Below are 21,671 nucleotides of genomic sequence, written 5' to 3' on the forward strand. Positions count from 1 at the left end.
TGTTTTTCCAGATACCTTGTTTGCCTGATGGAAAGGCTTTATAATGCACCAGGTTGAGTTCACCTGCTGGGTCACAATGGTCTGTGTTGTTGATATGACATTAGAAGTCACATGGCAGGACCGAAGTACAGTTGAAGTTGGAAGTTTACATATACAGTGCCTTGCGAAAGTATTCGGCCCCCTTGAACTTTGCAACTTTTGCCACATTTCAGGCTTCAAACATAAAGATATAAAACTGTATTTTTTTGTGAAGAATCAACAACAAGTGGGACACAATCATGAAGTGGAACGACATTTATTGGATATTTCAAACTTTTTTAACAAATCAAAAAATGAAAAATTGGGCGTGCAAAATTATTCAGCCCCCTTAAGTTAATACTTTGTAGCGCCACCTTTTGCTGCGATTACAGCTGTAAGTCGCTTGGGGTATGTCTCTATCAGTTTTCACATCGAGAGACTGAATTTTTTCCCCATTCCTCCTTGCAAAACAGCTCGAGCTCAGTGAGGTTGGATGGAGAGCATTTGTGAACAGCAGTTTTCAGTTCTTTCCACAGATTCTCGATTGGATTCAGGTCTGGACTTTGACTTGGCCATTCTAACACCTGGATATGTTTATTTTTGAACCATTCCATTGTAGATTTTGCTTTATGTTTTGGATCATTGTCTTGTTGGAAGACAAATCTCCGTCCCAGGTCTTTTGCAGACTCCATCAGGTTTTCTTCCAGAATGGTCCTGTATTTGGCTCCATCCATCTTCCCATCAATTTTAACCATCTTCCCTGTCCCTGCTGAAGAAAAGCAGGCCCAAACCATGATGCTGCCACCACCATGTTTGACAGTGGGGATGGTGTGTTCAGCTGTGTTGCTTTTACGCCAAACATAACGTTTTGCATTGTTGCCAAAAAGTTCAATTTTGGTTTCATCTGACCAGAGCACCTTCTTCCACATGTTTGGTGTGTCTCCCAGGTGGCTTGTGGCAAACTTTAAACAACACTTTTTATGGATATCTTTAAGAAATGGCTTTCTTCTTGCCACTCTTCCATAAAGGCCAGATTTGTGCAATATACGACTGATTGTTGTCCTATGGACAGAGTCTCCCACCTCAGCTGTAGATCTCTGCAGTTCATCCAGAGTGATCATGGGCCTCTTGGCTGCATCTCTGATCAGTCTTCTCCTTGTACGAGCTGAAAGTTTAGAGGGACGGCCAGGTCTTGGTAGATTTGCAGTGGTCTGATACTCCTTCCATTTCAATATTATCGCTTGCACAGTGCTCCTTGGGATGTTTAAAGCTTGGGAAATCTTTTTGTATCCAAATCCGGCTTTAAACTTCTTCACAACAGTATCTCGGACCTGCCTGGTGTGTTCCTTGTTCTTCATGATGCTCTCTGCGCTTTTAACGGACCTCTGAGACTATCACAGTGCAGGTGCATTTATACGGAGACTTGATCACACACAGGTGGATTGTATTTATCATCATTAGTCATTTAGGTCAACATTGGATCATTCAGAGATCCTCACTGAACTTCTGGAGAGAGTTTGCTGCACTGAAAGTAAAGGGGCTGAATAATTTTGCACGCCCAATTTTTCAGTTTTTGATTTGTTAAAAAAGTTTGAAATATCCAATAAATGTCGTTCCACTTCATGATTGTGTCCCACTTGTTGTTGATTCTTCACAAAAAAATACAGTTTTATATCTTTATGTTTGAAGCCTGAAATGTGGCAAAAGGTCGCAAAGTTCAAGGGGGCCGAATACTTTCGCAAGGCACTGTACCTTAGCCAAATACATTTAAACTCAGTTTTTCACAATTCCTGACATTTAATCGTAGTAAAAATTCCCTGTGTTAGGTCAGTTAGGATCACCAATTTATTTTAAGAACATGAAATGTCAGAATAATAGTAGAGAGTAATTTCTTTCAGCTTTTCTTTCTTTCATCACATTCCCAGTAGGTGAGAAGTTTACATACACTCAATTAGTATTTGGTAGCATTGCCTTTAAATTGTTTAACTTGGGTCAAACGTTTCGGGTGGCCTTCCACAAGCTTCCCACAATAAGTTGGGTGAATTTTGGCACATTCCTCCTGACAGAGCTGGTGTAACTGAGTCAGGCTTTTAGGCCTCCTTGCTCGCACATGCTTTTTCGGGTTCTGCCCACAAATTTTCTATAGGATTGAGGTCAGGGCTTTGTGATGGCCACTCCAATAGCTTGACTTTGTTGTCCTTAAGCCAGTTTGCCACAACTTTGGAAGTATGCATGGGGTCATTGTCCATTTGGAAGAACAATTTGCGACCTAGCAAATGTCGGTTTTTATGTCGGTTTTGGAGCAGTGGCTTCTTCCTCGCTGAGCAGCCTTTCAGGTTATGTCGATATAGGAGTCGTTTTACTGTAGATATAGATACTTTTGTACCCATTTCCTCCAGTGTCTTCACAAGGTCCTTTGCTGTTGTTTTGGGATTGATTTGCACTTTTGCACCAAAGTACGTTCATCTCTAGGAGACAGAACGCGTCTCCTTCCTGAGCGGTATGACGGCTGCGTGGTCCCACGGTGTTTATACTTGCGTACCATTGTTTGTATAGATGAACATGGTATCTTCAGGCGTTTGGAAATTGCTCCCAAGGATTAATCAGACTTGTGGAGGACTACAATTTTTTGGCTGATTTCTTTTGATTTTCCCATGATGTCAAGCAAAGAGGCACTGAGTTTGAAGGTAGGCCTTGAAATACATCCACAGGTACACCTCGCCTAGCCTATCAGAAGCTTCTAAAGCCATTACATTATTTTCTGGAATTTTCCAACCTTTTTAAAAGGCAGTCAACTTAGTGTATGTAAACTTCTGACCCACTGGAATTGTGATACAGTGAATTCTAAGTGAAATAATCTGTCTGTAAACAATTGTTGGAAGAATTACTTGTGTAATGCACAAAGTAGATTGTCCTAACCGACTTGCCAAACTATAGTTTGTTAAAAAAAAAAAGTGGAGTTGTTGAATAACTAGTTTTAATGACTTCAAACTAAGTGTATGTAAACTTCCGACTTCAACTGTACTTGAGTGTGGCGGGTTGAAACCGTAGTGAGTCTATCTTCTCTCTCAAGACTTCCGATAAAGAATGTCAAATTCAAAGTGATATCTGAGGTCAAAGAATGACTGAAGTATTTATGGTTAGCTGTATTTTAACTCCCAAAATAAGTTATATGTCACCATAAGCCTATATACAAAACTTTGAGCCGCACAGACATTTACAACAAGGGTTTTTATTTACATCACCAGGTGTGACAAAACAGAAAAATAGTTGCAAAAAATGAGTTTTTTGATGCTTAAATGACAGAAATGGTTTGGAGGTCTGTTGTAGTCATGGCATACAAATGAATTGTTCAGTAGTGCACTTCAAACCTGCTTATTTCTCAAGATTATACCAGTAGTTTTACCAGTGTTAAACATGAAAACAAGAAGCACTTTTTGTGCTTATATGTAGAGTTATTCCTGTAAAAGCTTCAATTAAGTCCAAGGCAAAACATTGTTAGCCAAATAAACATGCCTAGACACATGAAAAATTGTACTTTGGCATTTTTAAAATGCTTCAAATAAATATGTGGATGGATTGCTTTGGTTACATAACAATCAAATTGGGTTTAAGAAAATATAACTATGTAGCAAGTTCCCCTTCAAGACGATATAGTCAATACTTAACTTTTATTATGCAAAATAACAAAAGTAATTCTATGTACCTTGAAAGAGTCTTCAACATACTACCTAGCAGCACTGACTCTAAACATGTAACCTACATTGTGCTCTACAGTTGTAGATAGCACTAAGAGAAGATCTTTGATGACCACAAAGCATTATCAATTAAATCCCTATAGGTAAGGATGTTGAGACCATCCTTGAAATATTGTGTCTGAATGTGAAAAACAAGTACATGATCAACTCTGTGCTTTTGTGCTAATGCAATTAATGAATTAATGTAATTGCCAGTAAATGAGTTTGACCATAAGCACGTTGTCAGCTTTTGGCTTCTCTGGAATCATCATCATTCTACAGATGTGAATGCGACCTTTCACTATCATGGTGTCTGTCAATAGAGCTTGTAACTAGTGCTATCAAAACAAATGATGGCAAGCCAGAACAGGGGTAAAATTAAAGTAAGATATCCCCTCTCAGCCAGCGGGTCATTCATACAGATGTAGAATCTTAATTTGAGCCAGTTTGCTACAACAGGAAAATAATCCTGCAGCAACAGGAAATATTAATTATTATGTGGATTATAATTATACATTTTTATAGGAAGTTGATATCTTTTTCATTAGGGCAAATCAAGTCAAACATTTCAAGTGGAAATTACCAACTTTATAAGCCTTTTTAAAATGAAAAATCCACTACAAATGTGCATTTCCTGCTCTGCAGGAAGATTCTCAGCAACAAAATAGTGATCAAATTAAGATCCTACATCTGTATCTGATGACTAGATGGTGAGTCTATCTACCATCCTGCACCATTTGAATGATCAGGTCCCGTGCGTCCTGCACAGCAGAGTTCACCTCCGTGTCCCCCTTCCTGACATGGGTGCCAATGAGGAAGAGCTTGCGCTGGTCCCCCACTTCCTCCAGGGACAGGGCTTCATGGAGCGTTGTGATACTGCAGGCCCCTTGGTTATCCTGGAGATGGAGGAATAACCGGAACAAACCAGAGGTAAGACACTGGAGCAGGTGCAGTATCTCATAGGGATGGAAAAAAAAGAGGCGATGAGGAAAGGAAATGCCCACAAGACTATTGAGATGCAACCCTTTGCCCTTTCTCAATTGTCTTCCCTCGATTCCTCATGTCCTTTCTGCTTATCCCGTTCTTAAAATGCATTGAAGGAGAAGTTCTAGGGTTACTCCCCTTTGCGTTTTCAATGCGTTTTGAGAAGGAGGCCAGGAGAGAGGACGTGATGAATCAAGGAAAGACACTTGAGATGGGAGTCTTATGTCAGTCTCACCTGCTTGTTGGCTAGTACCACTAAGGGAAGGTAAAGGTCGGTTTCGAGTAGCTCGTGGAGATGCTTCTTAGCCAAAGGGAACTGGGCGGCGTCTGAGGAGTCCACCACAAACACCAGCACCATAGCCTTGCACATGTACCTCTTCCAATAGGGCTGCAGGTTCTCTGTGCCGCCAACTGCAAAATATGCCATGTTTTTTTATTTAATTTCTTCACCATAAGGTATCATAGAAGTCATTTTTGTACATTTGTGAAACAAGAAAATACTATGAATACATATTGAGTGATGAACTCATTTGACATTTTTCATATTTAACAGCTTGAATTAAGGTCTCCACTAATGAGACCCATTTCTTCTTATCATGGTCATCCAGATAATTAACAGTTTCTGTACTCTCATCATTGTTATGTGCAGGTTGCATTCACTTTCTAGGAACTCGATCTGCAGGTCCTCCCTATTGATGGACACAGCGTTAAAGCCCTGTGTTGGGGTCACATCCTGCTCCAGACTCCCCGTGGCAAAGCAGTGCAGCAGGCTGGTCTTCCCTGCCCCTTCAAGGCCGAGCACCAGGACTTGCTTTCCTGTGGGCTTCACCTAGGAGGACACGTAATAACAAAGAGACATCAGATGTAACCCTCCAGATGTATAGAGATCACAATGTTGTATCTGTCTCATTATGGCATCAATGAGAGCATGAGAGCACGGGAAGTGCCATTGAGACCATCTCCATTTTGAAGTAGTCGATTTTCTTCTTATTCTACTACTTCTATAAGTTGGTAAACAAACTGAAAGGGTGCACACTGCCACCTGGAGTGTGTTGTTTGAACAGGTATAAAGCCAAGGTTGGCGATTTACTGCCACCATACTTGCTCACAAGTATAATTGAGTTATTCCTTCCTTAAGCCATTGGAAGTCCCACGAAGTTGACTACTTCAAAACGGCAACATTCCTCAATGGCGATGTCCATTCTAAAACATGCTTTTGGGCACTAGAATCATCTATACATCTCTATGGCTGCTATCCCATAAGCAAAGATAAAGTATATAAAGGCAAAAATGTCAGTATTATCTGCAAGTGCTGATCCAGAGTAATGAGTTAATGTTAATTAAAACCATGATACTGGGACATTCTAGAATCTTGCAAATGTCTACCCACACACTCACACATACTACACTGACACTAACACACACAGCTGCTACCCTGTTTATTATATATCCTGATTGCCTAGTCACTTTTACCCCTACCTACATCCACATACTGTATTACCTCAACTACCTCGTACCCCTGCACATTGACTCCATGTCATCTACAAGACCCTGCTAGGTAAAGTCCCCCCTTATCTCAGCTCGCTGGTCACCATAGCATCTCCCACCTGTAGCACACGCTCCAGCAGGTATATCTCTCTAGTCAGCCCCAAAACCAAATCTTTCTTTGGCCGCCTCTCTTTCCAGTTCTCTGCTGCCAATGACTGGAACGAACTACAAAAATCTCTGAAACTGGAAACACTTATCTCCCTCACTAGCTTTAAGCACCAACTGTCAGAGCAGCTCACAGATTACTGCACCTGTACATAGCCCACCTATAATTTAGCCCAAACAACTACCTCTTTCCCAACTGTATTTTATTTATTTATTTATTTTGCTCCTTTGCACCCCATTATTTTTATTTCTACTTTGCACATTCTTCCATTGCAAAACTACCATTCCAGTGTTTTACTTGCTATATTGTATTTACCTTGCCACCATGGCCTTTTTTGCCTTTACCTCCCTTCTCACCTCATTTGCTCACATTGTATATAGACTTGTTTATACTGTATTATTGACTGTATGTTTGTTTTACTCCATGTGTAACTCTGTGTCGTTGTATCTGTCGAACTGCTTTGCTTTATCTTGGCCAGGTCGCAATTGTAAATGAGAACTTGTTCTCAACTTGCCTACCTGGTTAAATAAAGGTAAAATAAATAAATAAATAAAAAACTCGGTACTGGTACACTTTGTATATAGCCTCGTTATTGTTTATATTGTGTTACTTTTTCCTTCAGCAAATATTTGTCTTACTTTTTAACTCTGCACTGTTGGGAATGTCATAAATAAGCATTTCACTGTAAAGTAGTCTACACCTGTTGTATTTGGCGCATGTGACCAATTAAATTTGATTTGATTGTGAATAGTGGAATAATTTAGGCCAAAAACAATAATGTTTCTTGCTTTATCTTTACTTCAGCCTTTTATAGCATAGGCCTACAGAAGTCAATGAGACTGAACTGTCACATCATGTGGTCAGCACAAGCTGACCCACTGCCTGAGAATAGACTATAGGGCCAGGTTACCACTGTATGATGATACAGTCTGGCAACATTATTATAATGTCAAGCTGACCAAGCGACAATAGTCGTTTCAGCCACTCCAGTGACTAATCTGTCACAGAAAAGAATCTATATCGGAGTGCTTACTTATTACATATTTATAAACATTACGACAGACATATGACACTAGTTTCACAATAGAAATGGTAAAGTTCTTTCAAATCTAGGGTTAGTGCAATTTTGGGACATTTGGGACGTCGCTACCTTAAACCCTAACCTTAAGTCCTATTTTTTATTTTTATTAACAACAAATCAATACAGGAAGTACATGGAGGGAACACAAGTATATATGAATAATACACAAAGAACAATTGGGCTAGGGGCGTGGCTAGGGGCGTGGCTAGGGGGTACAATATCCCATTACACACGGACCATAAGGGACATACATACACTTAGAATTATAAGATTTTTTGTTAGTAGAGTAATTAATTGTCTTAAAATATAGTTCAATTTATTTTTGTAAGGTAAGAAAATGTGTTTTGTTTGGAAATGTACATTTGTGACTATGAAATTTGCCCAAAAGAATAATGAAATGAATTACATAAAATGGTTTCAACTTATTTCTATCATAGATAAAGAATCCAAGCAGTACATCTCTCCACAAAAGTGTAAGATCTACATAAATGTGTTCAAATATAAATCTCCTAATGTCTTGCCACAGTTTCCTTACATGAATACAATGCCAAAAAAAGATGCCACATCGTTTCTGGGTGGTCATTACAAAAGGCACAATTTGAGTTTGTTTTTCCTTAAACGTCTTCATATAGTGATTGGCAGGATAATATTTATGAATAATTTTAAAGGAAACTTCCTTTAGGTAAGTGTGTGGCAACATCCAAACTTTTTTTCCAACAGATATTATCAATAAAACCGTTCCAATAAGGCATAACATAAAGGTACAGGATACAATATCCTGCCAAAACAAGGTTCGTATCGCTCTGTTGTTGAATGGACCAAAAGAGATACAAATATTTCATACTGATGAGTCAACAGGGTTAATGGAAGGTCGTTTCCGAGGGTCAGGTCTCGAAACGTTCCTGAATAATAAAGCAACACCTGAGGGAATGGCATCTTAAAACAATTGCAAAATCTTTAGGTGTTACAGGGATCTTCTAAAATGATAAGAATTCATTATAACTAAGTAACGTCAGAATTGGAACGTCCCAAGAATCCCATTTAGACTTAACCAAAATCGAGACAATTTGCGGTGAGGTTACTTCCACTAGCAACCACAAACATCCGTCATGTAGGCGTGCCTCATAATCCCTGAGGTAGCAAAAATAAATATTTTACAAGCACAAGATAAACAAAAAGTAGCCTACCTCTGTTACTACGACTGTTGGTGTTTGTTTTGCGCGTTCTGGTACTTTTTGTGCAGTTTCATTTCTAGTGTCCTTTTCTATTTTCTCTGGTTCTTGCTCTGGCTTTGGCTTCGCCTTCTTTGCCTTTACCCCCGAAGACACAAAAGTCCAGATGACATACCCAACTCCTCCGGTTACTGCGAGAGTAAAACCTACGACCGCAGCTTCTCTGACACCAGGCATGTTAGAAACAATTTTGCGAAATCTTGAAATACCTGCTTCACATGTCTTTATACATCGTGATAATGGTTATTATCTGGACGTTTGCATCCCCGGTCACAGCCTGGTTCTAATGTCTTTGGTTATCGTTACAACAAGTGGATTAGTCAAACTACCTCAACGCGATAGGGGATATCCGGGCGTTTAGGAGCACACAGGAAGGAAGTACAAGACAAGAAAAGATCATGATAGCAGGATCTAGAATATATGGATATATATATATATAGTATAACACATTTCTTTTAAAATCTAATATTCAACAATTTAGCCAGTTGCTACATTACAAACAAACTTGCTATCTTGTCCACGGTGACTTAATCCCTTCATATACAGTCAATGTTTAATTAATTCTCTCATTTCGGCTCATCAATTTGATGGACATGTAGAGAAACCACCCTATGCACACTTTGCGCATAAAATTGTCATGGCTAGATGGGATACAGCTAATCTCAAATTTCCGTCAAAAAGTTGTGTGTATTTCAGCCAAACCTAACCCTTTTCCTAAATGTAACCTAATTCTCATAACCTGCTACGAAAAGTCAATTCTGACAAACTGTATACTATCTAGTCAAAACTATTTAACATGTCTTGGCTGGGGAGTGGGGGAATGTAGCGTCACAATTCCAAATGTAAGACTGAAATACGACTTCAATGACAGAATGGAAAGGAACAGAAAATGTGCAACACCAATGATGCAGAATTGCATCTGAATGATCGATTCTGTTTAGCATTTCCATAGTAAATCCACCAGGCGGCGCTTGATATTAAAAAGAGGGCACACTGCATACAATGCTGATGAGATATTCCTTGACCATAAATCCAGATAAGACTTTCCAAAGCGAAATGTAAGTTAAAAAAAAAACACAAGAAAGCAACATCAGTTTGTCAGTTGTTAAGGAAGCCTATTTATTAAGACAACAATGGGACACACATTTTGGCAAAAATAGTTTGCTTCCATCATTGTAAACAGTTCCTAAAACAATGTCCTAATTATGTACTGCTAGCCAATAATTAAAAAGGTAGACTCAGCTAAGTTGCATTGCCACGAGCAGCACCACAGATAGAGATGAGCAAGATGCAACACTTCACTCTCACACAGTATCTGTGCACGGGTTCACTTCACGCTGTTACAGCGTGGTAGGTAAGGGACCAAAACAGCAGAGAAGTTGAGCAACGTGCTTCGACGCTCTTAGTTGTTGCAGAAATTGACCCACTTTGCTGTGTAGTTTCTGCATCATATCGCCGAGTCTACATTTAAAAACATACTTTTTACTGTAGCCGAAAACAATGCAGGGATACTTTGACATACACAGCTTGCCTCTTAGGTTGAAAACAAGGTCAAGTGATTGAAATTGAGTGGGCAAGTCAAGGAAATTAGTTCACGGTCAAGGAACTGTGTTCAAATACTCAGGCTCAGGGAGAAGAGAAAAAAGTCATTTTTTTCTGCACAGAAGATATGCATTACAAACTAGTAAGACCCCCACACTAGTAAGACCAACACAAACAAGGTCTCTTAGTTCACAGACATTTGTTTCTGCATCTTAAAAGAAAACCTAACCGTGAACAAAGCATTGGGGCCTTTTACTAAATGTATTGCAACTTATTCAACAACCAGAAATTGGATACCATTATTTGTTCGGTAAAATAAAAAAAATAAAAAATGTTATAACCAACTTTAAAAAATGACAAAGCTCATGATTCTGTGAGTTCCGGGCCATGTGGTGGTGGTCACCAATGTGTTGCTCAATATCTGCAACGTTCTCCAGGCTACCAGCCACCCTTGCCTCCCTTTTTCTTCTTCTGAGGGGCCTTCTTGCGGGCCCCTGGCCCTGCAGTGGCAGGCTTCTGCTGTCGCGGAGGGACAACGTTGCTGGCAGCGGGGACCGAGGTGGAGGCAGAGGCTTGGGCTGACCCTGGCCGGGGGGAGGTGGGGGGACTGTTGGCTGTCTTACTGGCATCCCTGGAAACACAGCAAAATGAAGTGATTACCAGCCAAATGAAACACAGTGCATGAAAAAGGTTGCCAACTGAATGAATCTGGAGTCAGACAGATGTATTAAATGTTCAACTATTAGATTCATATACCTTTTTAGAGCTAATGAAAGTGACAAATGATAAGAGACAAGGATGCGTTACTCACAGGTCGGACGCGGCTCCTGACGTGGCCCCCTGCGTGCCTTTACCCACTTGTTCCTTCTTCTTGCCCTTCTTCCTGCCCCGGTAGTAGGTGCGCTCTCTCATGGGCAGCCATCTCTCCTGGTCAGGGTTCGCTGTTTGGTCGTAGTTCTTGGGCAATTTTCCTAAACAGAGGCGAGAGAAAAATAGCAATTCCCCATCCAAATCAGAGATGTTGACTTTATAAACCTCTTAAGGATCTGCCCCTTTGCCCCCCAATTTTCACCTAAAATAAGATACCCAAATCTAACTGCCTGTAGCTCAGGACCTGAAGCAAGGATATGCATGTTCTTGATACCATTTGAAAGGAAACACTTGTGGAAATGTTAAATTAATGTAGGAGAATAACACATTAGATCTGGTAAAAGATAATACAAAGAAAAAAAAACACCATGTTTTTTTTGTACCATCTTTGAAATGCAAGAGAAAGGCCGTAATGTATTATTCCAGCCCAGGCACAATTTAGATTTTGGCCACCAGATGGTAACAGTGCATGTGCAAAGTTTTAGACTGATATAACATTTTGAATTTATATGCAATGGCTCATTGTACACCGATCCCATGGACGTTATTAAGATATTCACATACAACACAACTTGCAACATGAGGACATACCCTTCTTTTTTTTCCTCTTCTTTTTAATATCCCCCTGGCTGTGGAGAGATAATATTGACAGTGAAAGCCTATGTAAAAAATATATATTTTTGTAAAAAAACAGGTATTACGCAGCTTAATTAACACAGCCTTTAATTAAAAGCATTAGGTCTCCTTACCCTTGTTCTTTGGGAAGGTTGTCTCCCGGTACTTTAGCGGCCTTCTTTCTGACGTAGTTGGCGCCATGAGAGTTCTCCAGCTCATCTACGTCCACGTTAAACGACATGCTTTCAAGGGAAGGGAGGTGCTTGCTGAGGCTGGGACAAAGGACTAAGGATATAATAAAATATGCTTTTCCATTCACTAAAGAGTTCTAGGCACTTTATGATATCCCTGGTAAAATCACCTTGACTGTGAATGAGAACTGGACTAAATCAGATGTATCACAACTTTCAGAACTGCAATGTCTATGATAGTGGCAACGGCATGGACTGCTGGATCAATTGCAAGCATTCGTTCCAAATAAAGTTATTATTTATGTGTAGTTTCAAATACAGAGAGGGAAAAAAAGGATACGACTTGGCTTTATCTTGATCGACCAAAGAATAGGCAGAGATTAGTTGTGCCAAAGTGTGGATGTCATTGGTGTTTTGCCTGTGGAGCAAGGGGATGGATGAGTTGTTACACTGAATACCACACGTAGAGCAAGCAGGACATACACCAGCATCACCACTGCAGAACAACAGTAGAAACAGAACAATCGTTAAGAGCATCACTCACTTCCACAGTTGTTCCAGGTCACTGATGGCTTCCTTTTTCCGTCCATACTTCAGCTTGAAATCGGCGGCCTCTCGTATGAGTGCCAGGTGAATAGAGGAACCAGGCTGGGATGGAGGAAGACAAAATGGAATAGTGGACAATGCAGTGTTACTATAGAAACAAAGAGCAACACACACACTCCAGTATTTAAAAAAAGTTACATTGACTTCTTTATAATGTGCTTGTTGACTAATACCTGTTCAGATTGGTAGTGCTGAATAGCTTGGCTGAAGACATCAATTGCGCTGTCGATGTCCTCTTCGTGGTTGTACATCGTTACCAGAGCTGAGATCTGTGAAACAATTTCAATTTGTTAGGAGTGTTATGATGTAATATTCATTCAGAACATTTTTAATCTATGATTAGATGTAGAACAATAGAAGTGTAAGAACTAACCATCCCTTGTTTGTGCTTGAAATCTTCGATCGACCTCAAGATGTCACATGCTTTGGTAACGTGACCTTTGGAGAAGACACCAATGAAGGTTTATTTACTACTCGGTCAGGTGCTCAAACACCTGAATTCTGACAGAACAGGAGTCACTTGCTCATCAAATGACATGATAGCACAGCACTAGGTATCAATTAGTAAGTATACTGTTAAGCACTAATCCAATTTATCATCTTCAATAGGTAGCCTAGTGGTTAGAGCGTTGGGCCAGTAACCAAAAGGTTGCTGGATCAAATCCCCGAGCTGACAAGGTAAAAATCTGCCGTTCTGCCCATGAACAAGGCAGTTGTTCCCTGTTGGCCATCATTGTAAATAAGAATTTGTTCTTAACTGACTTGCCTAGTTAAAGAAAGGTTCAATTAAAAAAATATAAGCCTATTTTCTGCTTGTTACCAACCGACCGAGCGAGCAAAAAAACTAAACAAAAATGGGGATAGGGAAAGACAACCTTACCTTGAGTCAAATAGAGTTGTGCCATTGTTAATTTGATACCAGATGCACTCTCTGGGTGCTGGTCTGCGAAACACTTTAAAAACAGGAACACACACAGCTAGCATTATACATAGAAGAGCTTTCAATAGCTATTTATGTATTTATACATCAACTACACGTATCTCAAGTTAGGCTCTGGTCAACAGGAAGTACCTGAAGTAGCTCCATGGCTTTGGAGTGTTGCTTCTCTCTGCACAGCTGAGCCACCTGGATCAGAACGGGCCGCGGGTGGCCTGGGTTCTGGGACTGGAGGCCTGACGACAGCTTTCTGCACTGGTCCGCCTGTGGGGTGCACGTAACAACTCAGCAATGACCGTTGAGATTCCCAGTCTAACCTGTTCACCATTCTCCCTGGTCTGGGACCAAAAGGCTCCTGAACGGCTTCAACCCCAAAGCCATAAGACTGCTGAACAGTTCATTAAAAGGCTACCCGGACATTCTGCTTTTCACCCCCTACCTACATGTACTTCAATCAATCACCTAACCAAATCTATATGTACATATTACCTCAATCACCCGAACTACCTCGTACCCCAGTACAATGACTCAGTACTCCTTGTATATAGCCGTGTTATTTTATTTAGTTACTATTTTATTTTGAAATATTTGTCAATTTTCGTACTTTTTAACTGCATTGTTGGGAAGGGGCTCGTAAGTAAGCATTTCATGGTAAAGTCTACACTTGTTGGATTTAGCGCATGTGACAAATAACATTTGATTTGACATCAGTATGTAGTGAAATTGTCAAAATAAAGCTGTGAATAAAGAGTGGAGGATAATTTTAACAATGAGTTAATGCATTCAAATCCGATACCTGGTTAGTGTACATAGCCAACAGGGCTTTGTTGAATTCGATGGCTTGCAGCTGCTTCTTGGCCAGCTTGTACTCGACACCGTCACCATTTGTCAGTTTCACCTTCTTCTTAGAGTCAAACACGTTTTGGTCCTGCAGGAGAAAAAGCATAAGAGCAACAACGTCAGCCCACATGGCTTCAACAATAAGAGAACACAGTCAATAACAGCTTAGCCTGTTTCAATGTTTAGTAGTTCCTAGCAGTACGGCGAAGGTTCATGCGTGTATCTACCTTGTTTATTGTAATGATGTTGTTAGCAGTCACAGCTAGAAGTCCCACATCCGATGGCCTAGGAGTCAACAAAAACAGATTCCACTACTCTCTCGTCATGTGCCTACAATAGCACATACAATTGAATGTAATGGCTCAATTGATTCCACTTTGGAGTAACACTCACTTGAGCTTGATGACTTGGTTATAGAGCTGCAGCGCCACTTCTGTCCGACCCTGTAACTGCATAACGTAGGCCATCTGGGAGTGGATGACGGCCAGCTCTGACTCAATGTCCTCCTCAGTTATATCCTGCACAAACCAGACAAGCAAATTATGATTCACAATTTGAAAGAAATAAGACATTTTTAAATCTGTAAGCTCAGCCATGACATTGTGAACTTTTTTTTATTTCACAGGCATAGAGCACTCACCAAATCCTCAGACAAGGAAACACGACAAAGCTCTGAAAAAAATGACAAACAAAAATTGTCAACATTAACCATGAAAGGGCTGGACAAAACCTACCGCACAGCATTACGAATTAAGGCCATGTCTGTAGAATGCAGAATTGCAATTGTCTGTGGTCCTAACCTTCTGCTTCCTGTAGTTTGTTCATAGCCTCCGTGAGTTGGCCTTGACCAATTAGAGTACAGGCAGCGTTGTAGCTCAGCTCATATGTAGTCTCTGACAGGCCAAGATCATCCTGCAAAAACAGGGTGGAATTAAATGTATTATTCAGTGTTAAATTGAGACTCAGGGAAGACGGCTTCAATAACCAAGTGTCTCAGAAGATCAGTACGAATAGAAGTCTGTTCTAATTGGGTGCAGAAGACCCACCGGAGAAGCCTTCTCCCATGTGCTCATAGCAGCCACCACGGCTGAGAGGTTTGTCTTCCTCTCCTCTTCGTATTCATCCTGGGAGTTCCTGATCAGGTCCGTGTAGACAGCCTTGCACTCGTCATAGCGCTCCATACGGTACAGCTATGGTGAGAACAAAGGGGAGGTCAGGGATCAGTACATTGGGCCAGTTTACTGTGGCTGGCAGGATCATCCCCTGAAGGGTAGACAGGCAAGCAGTGCAAACAGCATCTAATGTAATTTCTTATTTTCATAAAGTCTTACCACTTGACCATAGAGTTCTTTGAGCTTGTCTGTTTGTTCTGAAACACCTTCAATGGTCTTCAGAGCACTTTCAACTCTGTTCAACCGGTACTCACAGTAGGCCTTTTCAAACACAATGAGTTCACTGAGGAAGCACAAAGAAAGTGTTAAACATTGACCTAAGGGTACAGCCAGGAGTTTCTCAAACCAGACCAAGAATTTATAGATTTTGCATTGCTACAAGATTATCACTATAGAACATTATGTTAAAGTCACAAGTCATATTCAACATACCTGCCAAGTATTTTTGAATATGTGTTCATGACATTCAGTGCCTCTTTGAAGCTACCATTTTGCAGCAGGCATACTATTTTACAGTGAAGGGCGGTCACGTCTTCCTTGACTTCATGCAAAACTGTGGAAGAAATGAATAATTGAGATTAAAAGGGGCAAACTGCAGTTCTAACAGTAACAAAGCATACACCCCACCACTGTTTTAGTAGAGTTTAATGACGGGGCTGGAGAAATGTAACCTGTCAAATTCATAGACAGTCCTTGCATTTGTAGCTCTCACCATCCATGAAATAAAAATGATCATTTCAACCATGTTGAAGTTATATACTGTACAACGTTGGTTTACAATTACATTGTTGACAAACATTGGAGTAAAACAAGCTTATATTGTGGGTTCTGATGATGTATGACAGTTAAACTATGAACTAAGCTCATGAGGCATGTATACGTTCTAGTCAAGAATCACTGAGTGTATATAATTAATCTAAAAGTATTTATTTAAAAAGAAAAAGTGATGTAGCAATCGAAGATTGGCCCTTAGTGTAGTTACATGCAAAAGTATAATTTTCCTTCAGGTCAGTCACCACCAACGATAACTTAATCAAATCTCAATTTATGGTGTGCAATAGAGAACTCAATAATGTTCCAATGAAAATGCAAATCTGTGAATCACACTTCCCAGCAGATACAAGGCTGCTAGCTACAGGATAGCTGGAGTAAAACAGTGTAGTTGCTAGCTAGCCAGCTAACTAGCCAGCCAGCTAATTGGGACACGTCACTGTGTTTACAACTCAGATGTGACTGACAATTTTGAAATATTATCCCTAGAGTAAAAATATGCTATTACTGTTCTCAATAAAAATCTACACTATGTTCCAATCATTGGGGGATAATTGCAATTTAACAAAAACTACCTAATTAGTGATTAGCTTGATAATAGCTGCATATTTATTTTTTAGCTAAGAGTTGTAACTTAACGTTAGCTCGCTAGCCAGCTGGATAGTAATCATTCAGCCCTCAAAACAACACAGAGCATCTATTCAGATTTGACAGCTACAAACATGTGAACAAGAGTAAAACCCTACTTTTGTTGACAGCTTTGATGGCCCGAGTAAAATCTCCATTCTGTCCACAACGATTCACTTCTGTCCACAGCGAAGCAACTGTGCCTCCTCCACTCGCCATCTTTCACTCCATGCAGACTGCCAGCGGAGGCACAATTATGTTTCTTCCGGATTGATAGAATCACAAAAATGGCTAAATAAAAAAAGTGAAGAACCCGCATGCATTTAAAAAGACAAACATCATAATTAGCAAACGCATTTAGATACAGGGTGTGTTTCAGCATACACATTGATTAGTCAGATGATCTATTATATGTATTATATGTATCTATTATATGTTCTTCTGACTGATGGGTTTCCGCGCATGCGTGTTGCGAAATACAGACACAGCTCTGTGGGTGAAATCGAATTCACGGACTGTTTGATGCAGTACTAGTTAAGGGTGTATTGTTGTCGTGGACTGTGTGACGAGTTTATGTCCTGCAGAAATGGCCGGGATTAAAGGTGAGGAAGTTGCTGTCTTACTTTTAAATAATACATTAATTGGATTGCAACTAATGTAGTCAATCACACATAGCGAGCCAACTAGCTATGCTTTGACATGGTGTGCTGCTACCTAACACTGCCTGAGTGCTAGCCAGTTAAGCTAACTCCCTTAGCTAGCCAACTAATTTGATGTCGGTTTATTATCTGCTAGCTATGTAACGTTAGATAAATAACTAGCTAATTATATAACGTCAACTAGCAAGGACGTTAACTAGGCACTGTAGCTAGCTAGCTAGCTAATAACTTGATTGGTGTTCTAGTTAGTAACGCTTTAGCTAGCTACAGTTAACGTTTGGTAGCTAGATTAGCACCTGGCTAGTTGTGGTATTGATGATGGGCCATTTAACTAGCTCGTGATGCCATTACGAATCGATAAAATACACGTTCGAAACTAGCCTTGTCCTGCCAAGCCTAATGTTGTATTGTTATGGCTAGGCAATTATGACAAGCTAACGTTAGACCTCGCTAACAAGTGCGTTGTCTCAAACCTCCTTTATCTAGTTAACCATCTAGCTAGCTAAGTCATCATGACATGCAGAAGTTTACAAATCAATGTTCTAACTAGTTAAATTAATACACTTTAATACTAGCAGCTAGCAACTTTCTAAAAAACATATATGATAGCTGAAAATACTCTGCATTCCCTCACCCAATCCATCCCAGCCAGGCCCTGAATGTGAAATCATCTGATTTGTCACATGATTATTTCCTCGTTGGAGCTACAGCATTAGGGTCATGGTCAGATGATCAATTATGACCTAAGGAATTAGTATTGCATGAACACACACACACACACAGTTGCTTAGTTTATTTCCCTCTCCTTTCTAGCTCTGATCAGCCTGTCCTTTGGTGGGGCTATTGGCCTCATGTTCCTGATGCTAGGATGTGCTCTTCCAGTGTATGAGTAAGTATCTCCATCATATTCATGTTTCATGCGTTAATGTCAAGTGCACAAGTACTGTATAATGCCTTTCTTGCAAGCTTTTATAATATGATGCTGCCCACATGAAGTATTTTCCAAGTCATAACTGACGGGAACTTCTCTCTTCACAGTAAATACTGGCCCTTGTTCCTCCTCTTCTTCTACATCCTCGCCCCAATCCCTTACTGCATCTCCCGGAGAATTATTGACGACACAGACTCGGCCAGCAACGCCTGCAAAGAGCTGGCATTATTTCTCACAACGGGCATAGTGGTTTCAGCCTTTGGCCTGCCCATCATTTTCGCAAGAGCTGATGTTGTAAGTATACATCTTGGTGATTTTACTTGTGTAGGCTAAGGGGTGTTCGACAACACTTTGCCCTCATACCTGTGCAGTAACAACATTGCGTTAGCTTTGTTGTTACAAGTAATTGCTTTCTAATTGCATACATTTTTGGTGTTACACAAATGGAATAAGGACCATTCCTTATAGGACTGTTGGGCTACATCTTATAGGCTACCATTTGTGTAATAACAAGAAATGCTCAAATCCGTTTCTAAACAACACTTAGAAAAGGGCTGTGATTTGCTCAGTCAAAACAGATTGAAAGTATGCAATGCAGAATTTTGTAACATATGTTGACTGAATTATTTATGTTTGTTGTTTACAGATTGCCTGGGGAGCATGTGCGCTTGTGTTAACAGGCAATGTAGTCATCTTCGCCACCATTCTGGGATTCTTTTTGGTCTTCGGCACAAACGACGACTTTAGTTGGCAACAGTGGTAAAATTGGGGTGTGGGGGGGGCTAAGTCAGAATTGTTTATTACTAGCATTGTTATTATTATTGTTATGATTGCAATTATTGTTTGTTGTTATTTATATGACTGCCCGTCCATAGACACACGAAACCAGTGCAATAATCTGTTTTAACTGTCATGCGGAATGTCAGACTGACTTCAGGTGGATGTGCTGACTTTAATTTTTTGCTCCATGTTTGTGAGTCTTCTCCCTTCATGTACTGTACAGGCTTATTTTTTGAGTGTTGCGATAAAATATTGTTGAGATCATAAATGCCCATCTAATCTGTGCAAATGCATAAATGTCCACCTGGACTCAGATTGACCTTTGGAAGGGGTCTTTGGCCATCGGTTTGGGATTTTTTTCCGTTGTCTGAAGGTTGGATGCTTTTTTTTTTCTGTGACAAAGATATCTTACTGATAAAAGATATGTAACTTTGGGAGTGTGGGTGTATAGTAGTGTGCTGGTCAGTTTCGAGAGGATAGTCTCCCCCTCCAAGTGCTGACATGAAGCTGAAGCACTGGATATTTTGCATGGAGTAAAGGTTGTTTTTGAAGAGCACATTGAAAGCTGAACGCCTGTGAGTTTCTCTCAGCTTGAAACCATTCAATATGAAGGTAGACACAGCATATATTGATATAGTGCATTATCCAATGCACTGTCCCCCATTCCAGTGATCAAATTCGAATGACTCAGCTATTCACCGACATTCATTTGATACAGGCCTCTTGTGTTTGGTTGTTTAGCGTAGTGTAGCATATTCTGCCCCTTTTGAAAATGGTCTAGAAGTCATTGTAACCCTGTGTCATCTTTTCTCTTTGGAATAGAGTCATCAAAAACCTTGGTCAGACAGCCCAGGATTAAGGCTAGCCGGCGTGAAATGTGGCCAACTTAAGATCTAGGCTACTTATAACCTGGGTCACTAATACCGCTAGCCCTAGATTTACCAGGTATCCAAGAGACCAATTGGTTTCAATACCAGTAATTGGAAACCAAGGCTGTACTGTAGTTATATTTCACAAATAAATGTGGATGAACCCTAGTTTTTACCAAGGCATATCATGTTTTGTTCTATATTTAGTACATCCGCACTAAGATGTTCTCCCGTCCTCTCCCTGAAGGAAATTAATTCGCCGTATAGGTCTAAACTACTTTTAATGTGGTCATTGTATACTTGCATTGGGTGTGCTGATATCATACATTCACTCAGTGTAGTTTGCTGTTACTTAAAGGTGTCAGAGGACTGTGTCCTGAGCTTTGAAGTGTGCTGTTACATTTAACTGAACTAGTTGTAGCTAAGCAAGGTATTAAGCATCCGTCACCCCGTGTGCACTGGCCTGTTTAGCTGGGTGGAAAGGTTACGTGTTTAAGATCTCTTTGTTTTTATTTTGCAGATGGAGCAGTTATCTTTGAAAAGTGGTCTCTGGAAGAGGCCCCAAAAAAAAAGACTGAAATCCATCTAAAAAAAAATCCGGAAGTAATCGGCAGCACCGATTCATCCAGTATCTCTTTCTGTCCTACTCAGATTGTGAGTAAGTTTGTCAACTTCTTATTTCCAGTCTTCCAGAGACCACAACCTCCATGAAGATAGTGATCATAATGAAAACCCTTTGGCACCTTTTGTGAGTTTAGCTGAACTTTTTAAATAATCATTGTTACCTTAATTATCAAAGGTAATGTTACAACAAATGGCTTTTGGTGTTTTTGTTATCCTTTTATGTAAGTAAAGTTTAAACTTTCCATACATCAAAACAAATGATAAAATATACATTTGTGCCTACAGCAATGCACTGATGGCATATCTACAGTTTTTGGACATCCAGGTTAGGCTATTTATAGCATTTTGAACCACAATTGAAGTATTAAAGACTGAGTATTGCTTAGTGAAAGTTTGAGAAATGTACAAAGACTTTCAATACCATTCTATCAAACAAATGAACACACACAAACTGCATAATCAGGTCATTCCAGTCATGGGATGGTTTTGTCACTGATCTCTTTTGTGAAAGATGTGTTGTTTCACACAACGGGAAGAATATTTTATTTATTGCCACTTTCTATCTACAACTGTTGTTTTTGAAGGCAGAGGTCAGCATGGGGGTTTTCTTTTCTAAATAAAAGCCTTTTTTGAACATCCTCTCATTGAATGAATTATGCATAAAATTCCTACAATATCAACACTTCCTAGTTGCATTTGGTATGAGATGTTTGAAGAGACTAAATTATTGGGTTCTAACTTGACTACGAAACCTTCAGATCTCGCAACAGGATCAAACCATTGATTCAATCCAGTTGCTTTGATACGTTCTGCACTGGTGTGTGTGTATAAGGTAGAGAATGACATGTTCATTAACCTTCACACATGGAAGCGGGTAGTCAAGCACTAACAGGAGGAATAGCTGTGTTTTGTCTCCCCCACCTGGCAAGGA

The 21,671-nt window shown here is 40.0% G+C and overlaps 3 protein-coding genes across 4 annotated transcripts; 1 reads left to right on the plus strand and 2 right to left on the minus strand.

Moving 5' to 3' along the window:
- Positions 1–3,230: 3,230 nt before the first annotated feature.
- arl9 (ADP-ribosylation factor-like 9) lies at positions 3,231–9,079 on the minus strand. The gene is made up of 4 exons (XM_021561319.2): positions 8,662–9,079; positions 5,400–5,568; positions 4,975–5,150; positions 3,231–4,651 (listed from the first exon to the last, which is right to left on the minus strand). Exons 1-4 carry the CDS (start codon positions 8,881–8,883, stop codon positions 4,472–4,474), a joined length of 747 nt encoding a protein of 248 aa, XP_021416994.2. The 5' UTR covers positions 8,884–9,079; the 3' UTR covers positions 3,231–4,471.
- A 717-nt stretch (positions 9,080–9,796) lies between these two features.
- Positions 9,797–18,187, minus strand: LOC110488882 (signal recognition particle subunit SRP72). Its single transcript, XM_021561322.2, has 20 exons — positions 18,171–18,187; positions 16,997–17,168; positions 15,912–16,032; positions 15,639–15,762; positions 15,354–15,497; positions 15,108–15,219; positions 14,948–14,979; positions 14,701–14,825; positions 14,535–14,592; positions 14,264–14,395; positions 13,603–13,731; positions 13,411–13,483; positions 12,904–12,968; positions 12,704–12,799; positions 12,469–12,572; positions 12,265–12,342; positions 11,868–12,005; positions 11,710–11,747; positions 11,060–11,219; positions 9,797–10,879 (listed from the first exon to the last, which is right to left on the minus strand). The coding sequence occupies exons 2-20, from the start codon at positions 17,094–17,096 to the stop codon at positions 10,687–10,689; spliced, it is 2,022 nt and encodes a 673-aa protein (XP_021416997.2). The 5' UTR covers positions 17,097–17,168; positions 18,171–18,187; the 3' UTR covers positions 9,797–10,686.
- On the plus strand, positions 17,324–21,372 carry LOC110488884 (leptin receptor overlapping transcript-like 1). 2 transcript variants are annotated; one of them, XM_021561326.2, is made up of 5 exons: positions 17,324–17,479; positions 18,350–18,425; positions 18,575–18,761; positions 19,114–19,226; positions 20,637–21,371. In XM_021561326.2, coding segments are annotated over exons 1-5 (393 nt in total). In that variant the 5' UTR covers positions 17,324–17,463; the 3' UTR covers positions 20,638–21,371. The 2 variants fall into 2 exon arrangements, with proteins under 2 accessions (XP_021417001.1, XP_021417000.1); XM_021561325.2 differs by having other exon boundaries at positions 19,114–21,372.
- The last annotated feature ends 299 nt before the right edge of the window (positions 21,373–21,671 follow it).

This window comes from Oncorhynchus mykiss, chromosome 14, assembly GCF_013265735.2.
Source record: "Oncorhynchus mykiss isolate Arlee chromosome 14, USDA_OmykA_1.1, whole genome shotgun sequence".
Classification (NCBI taxonomy): Eukaryota; Metazoa; Chordata; class Actinopteri; order Salmoniformes; family Salmonidae; genus Oncorhynchus; species Oncorhynchus mykiss.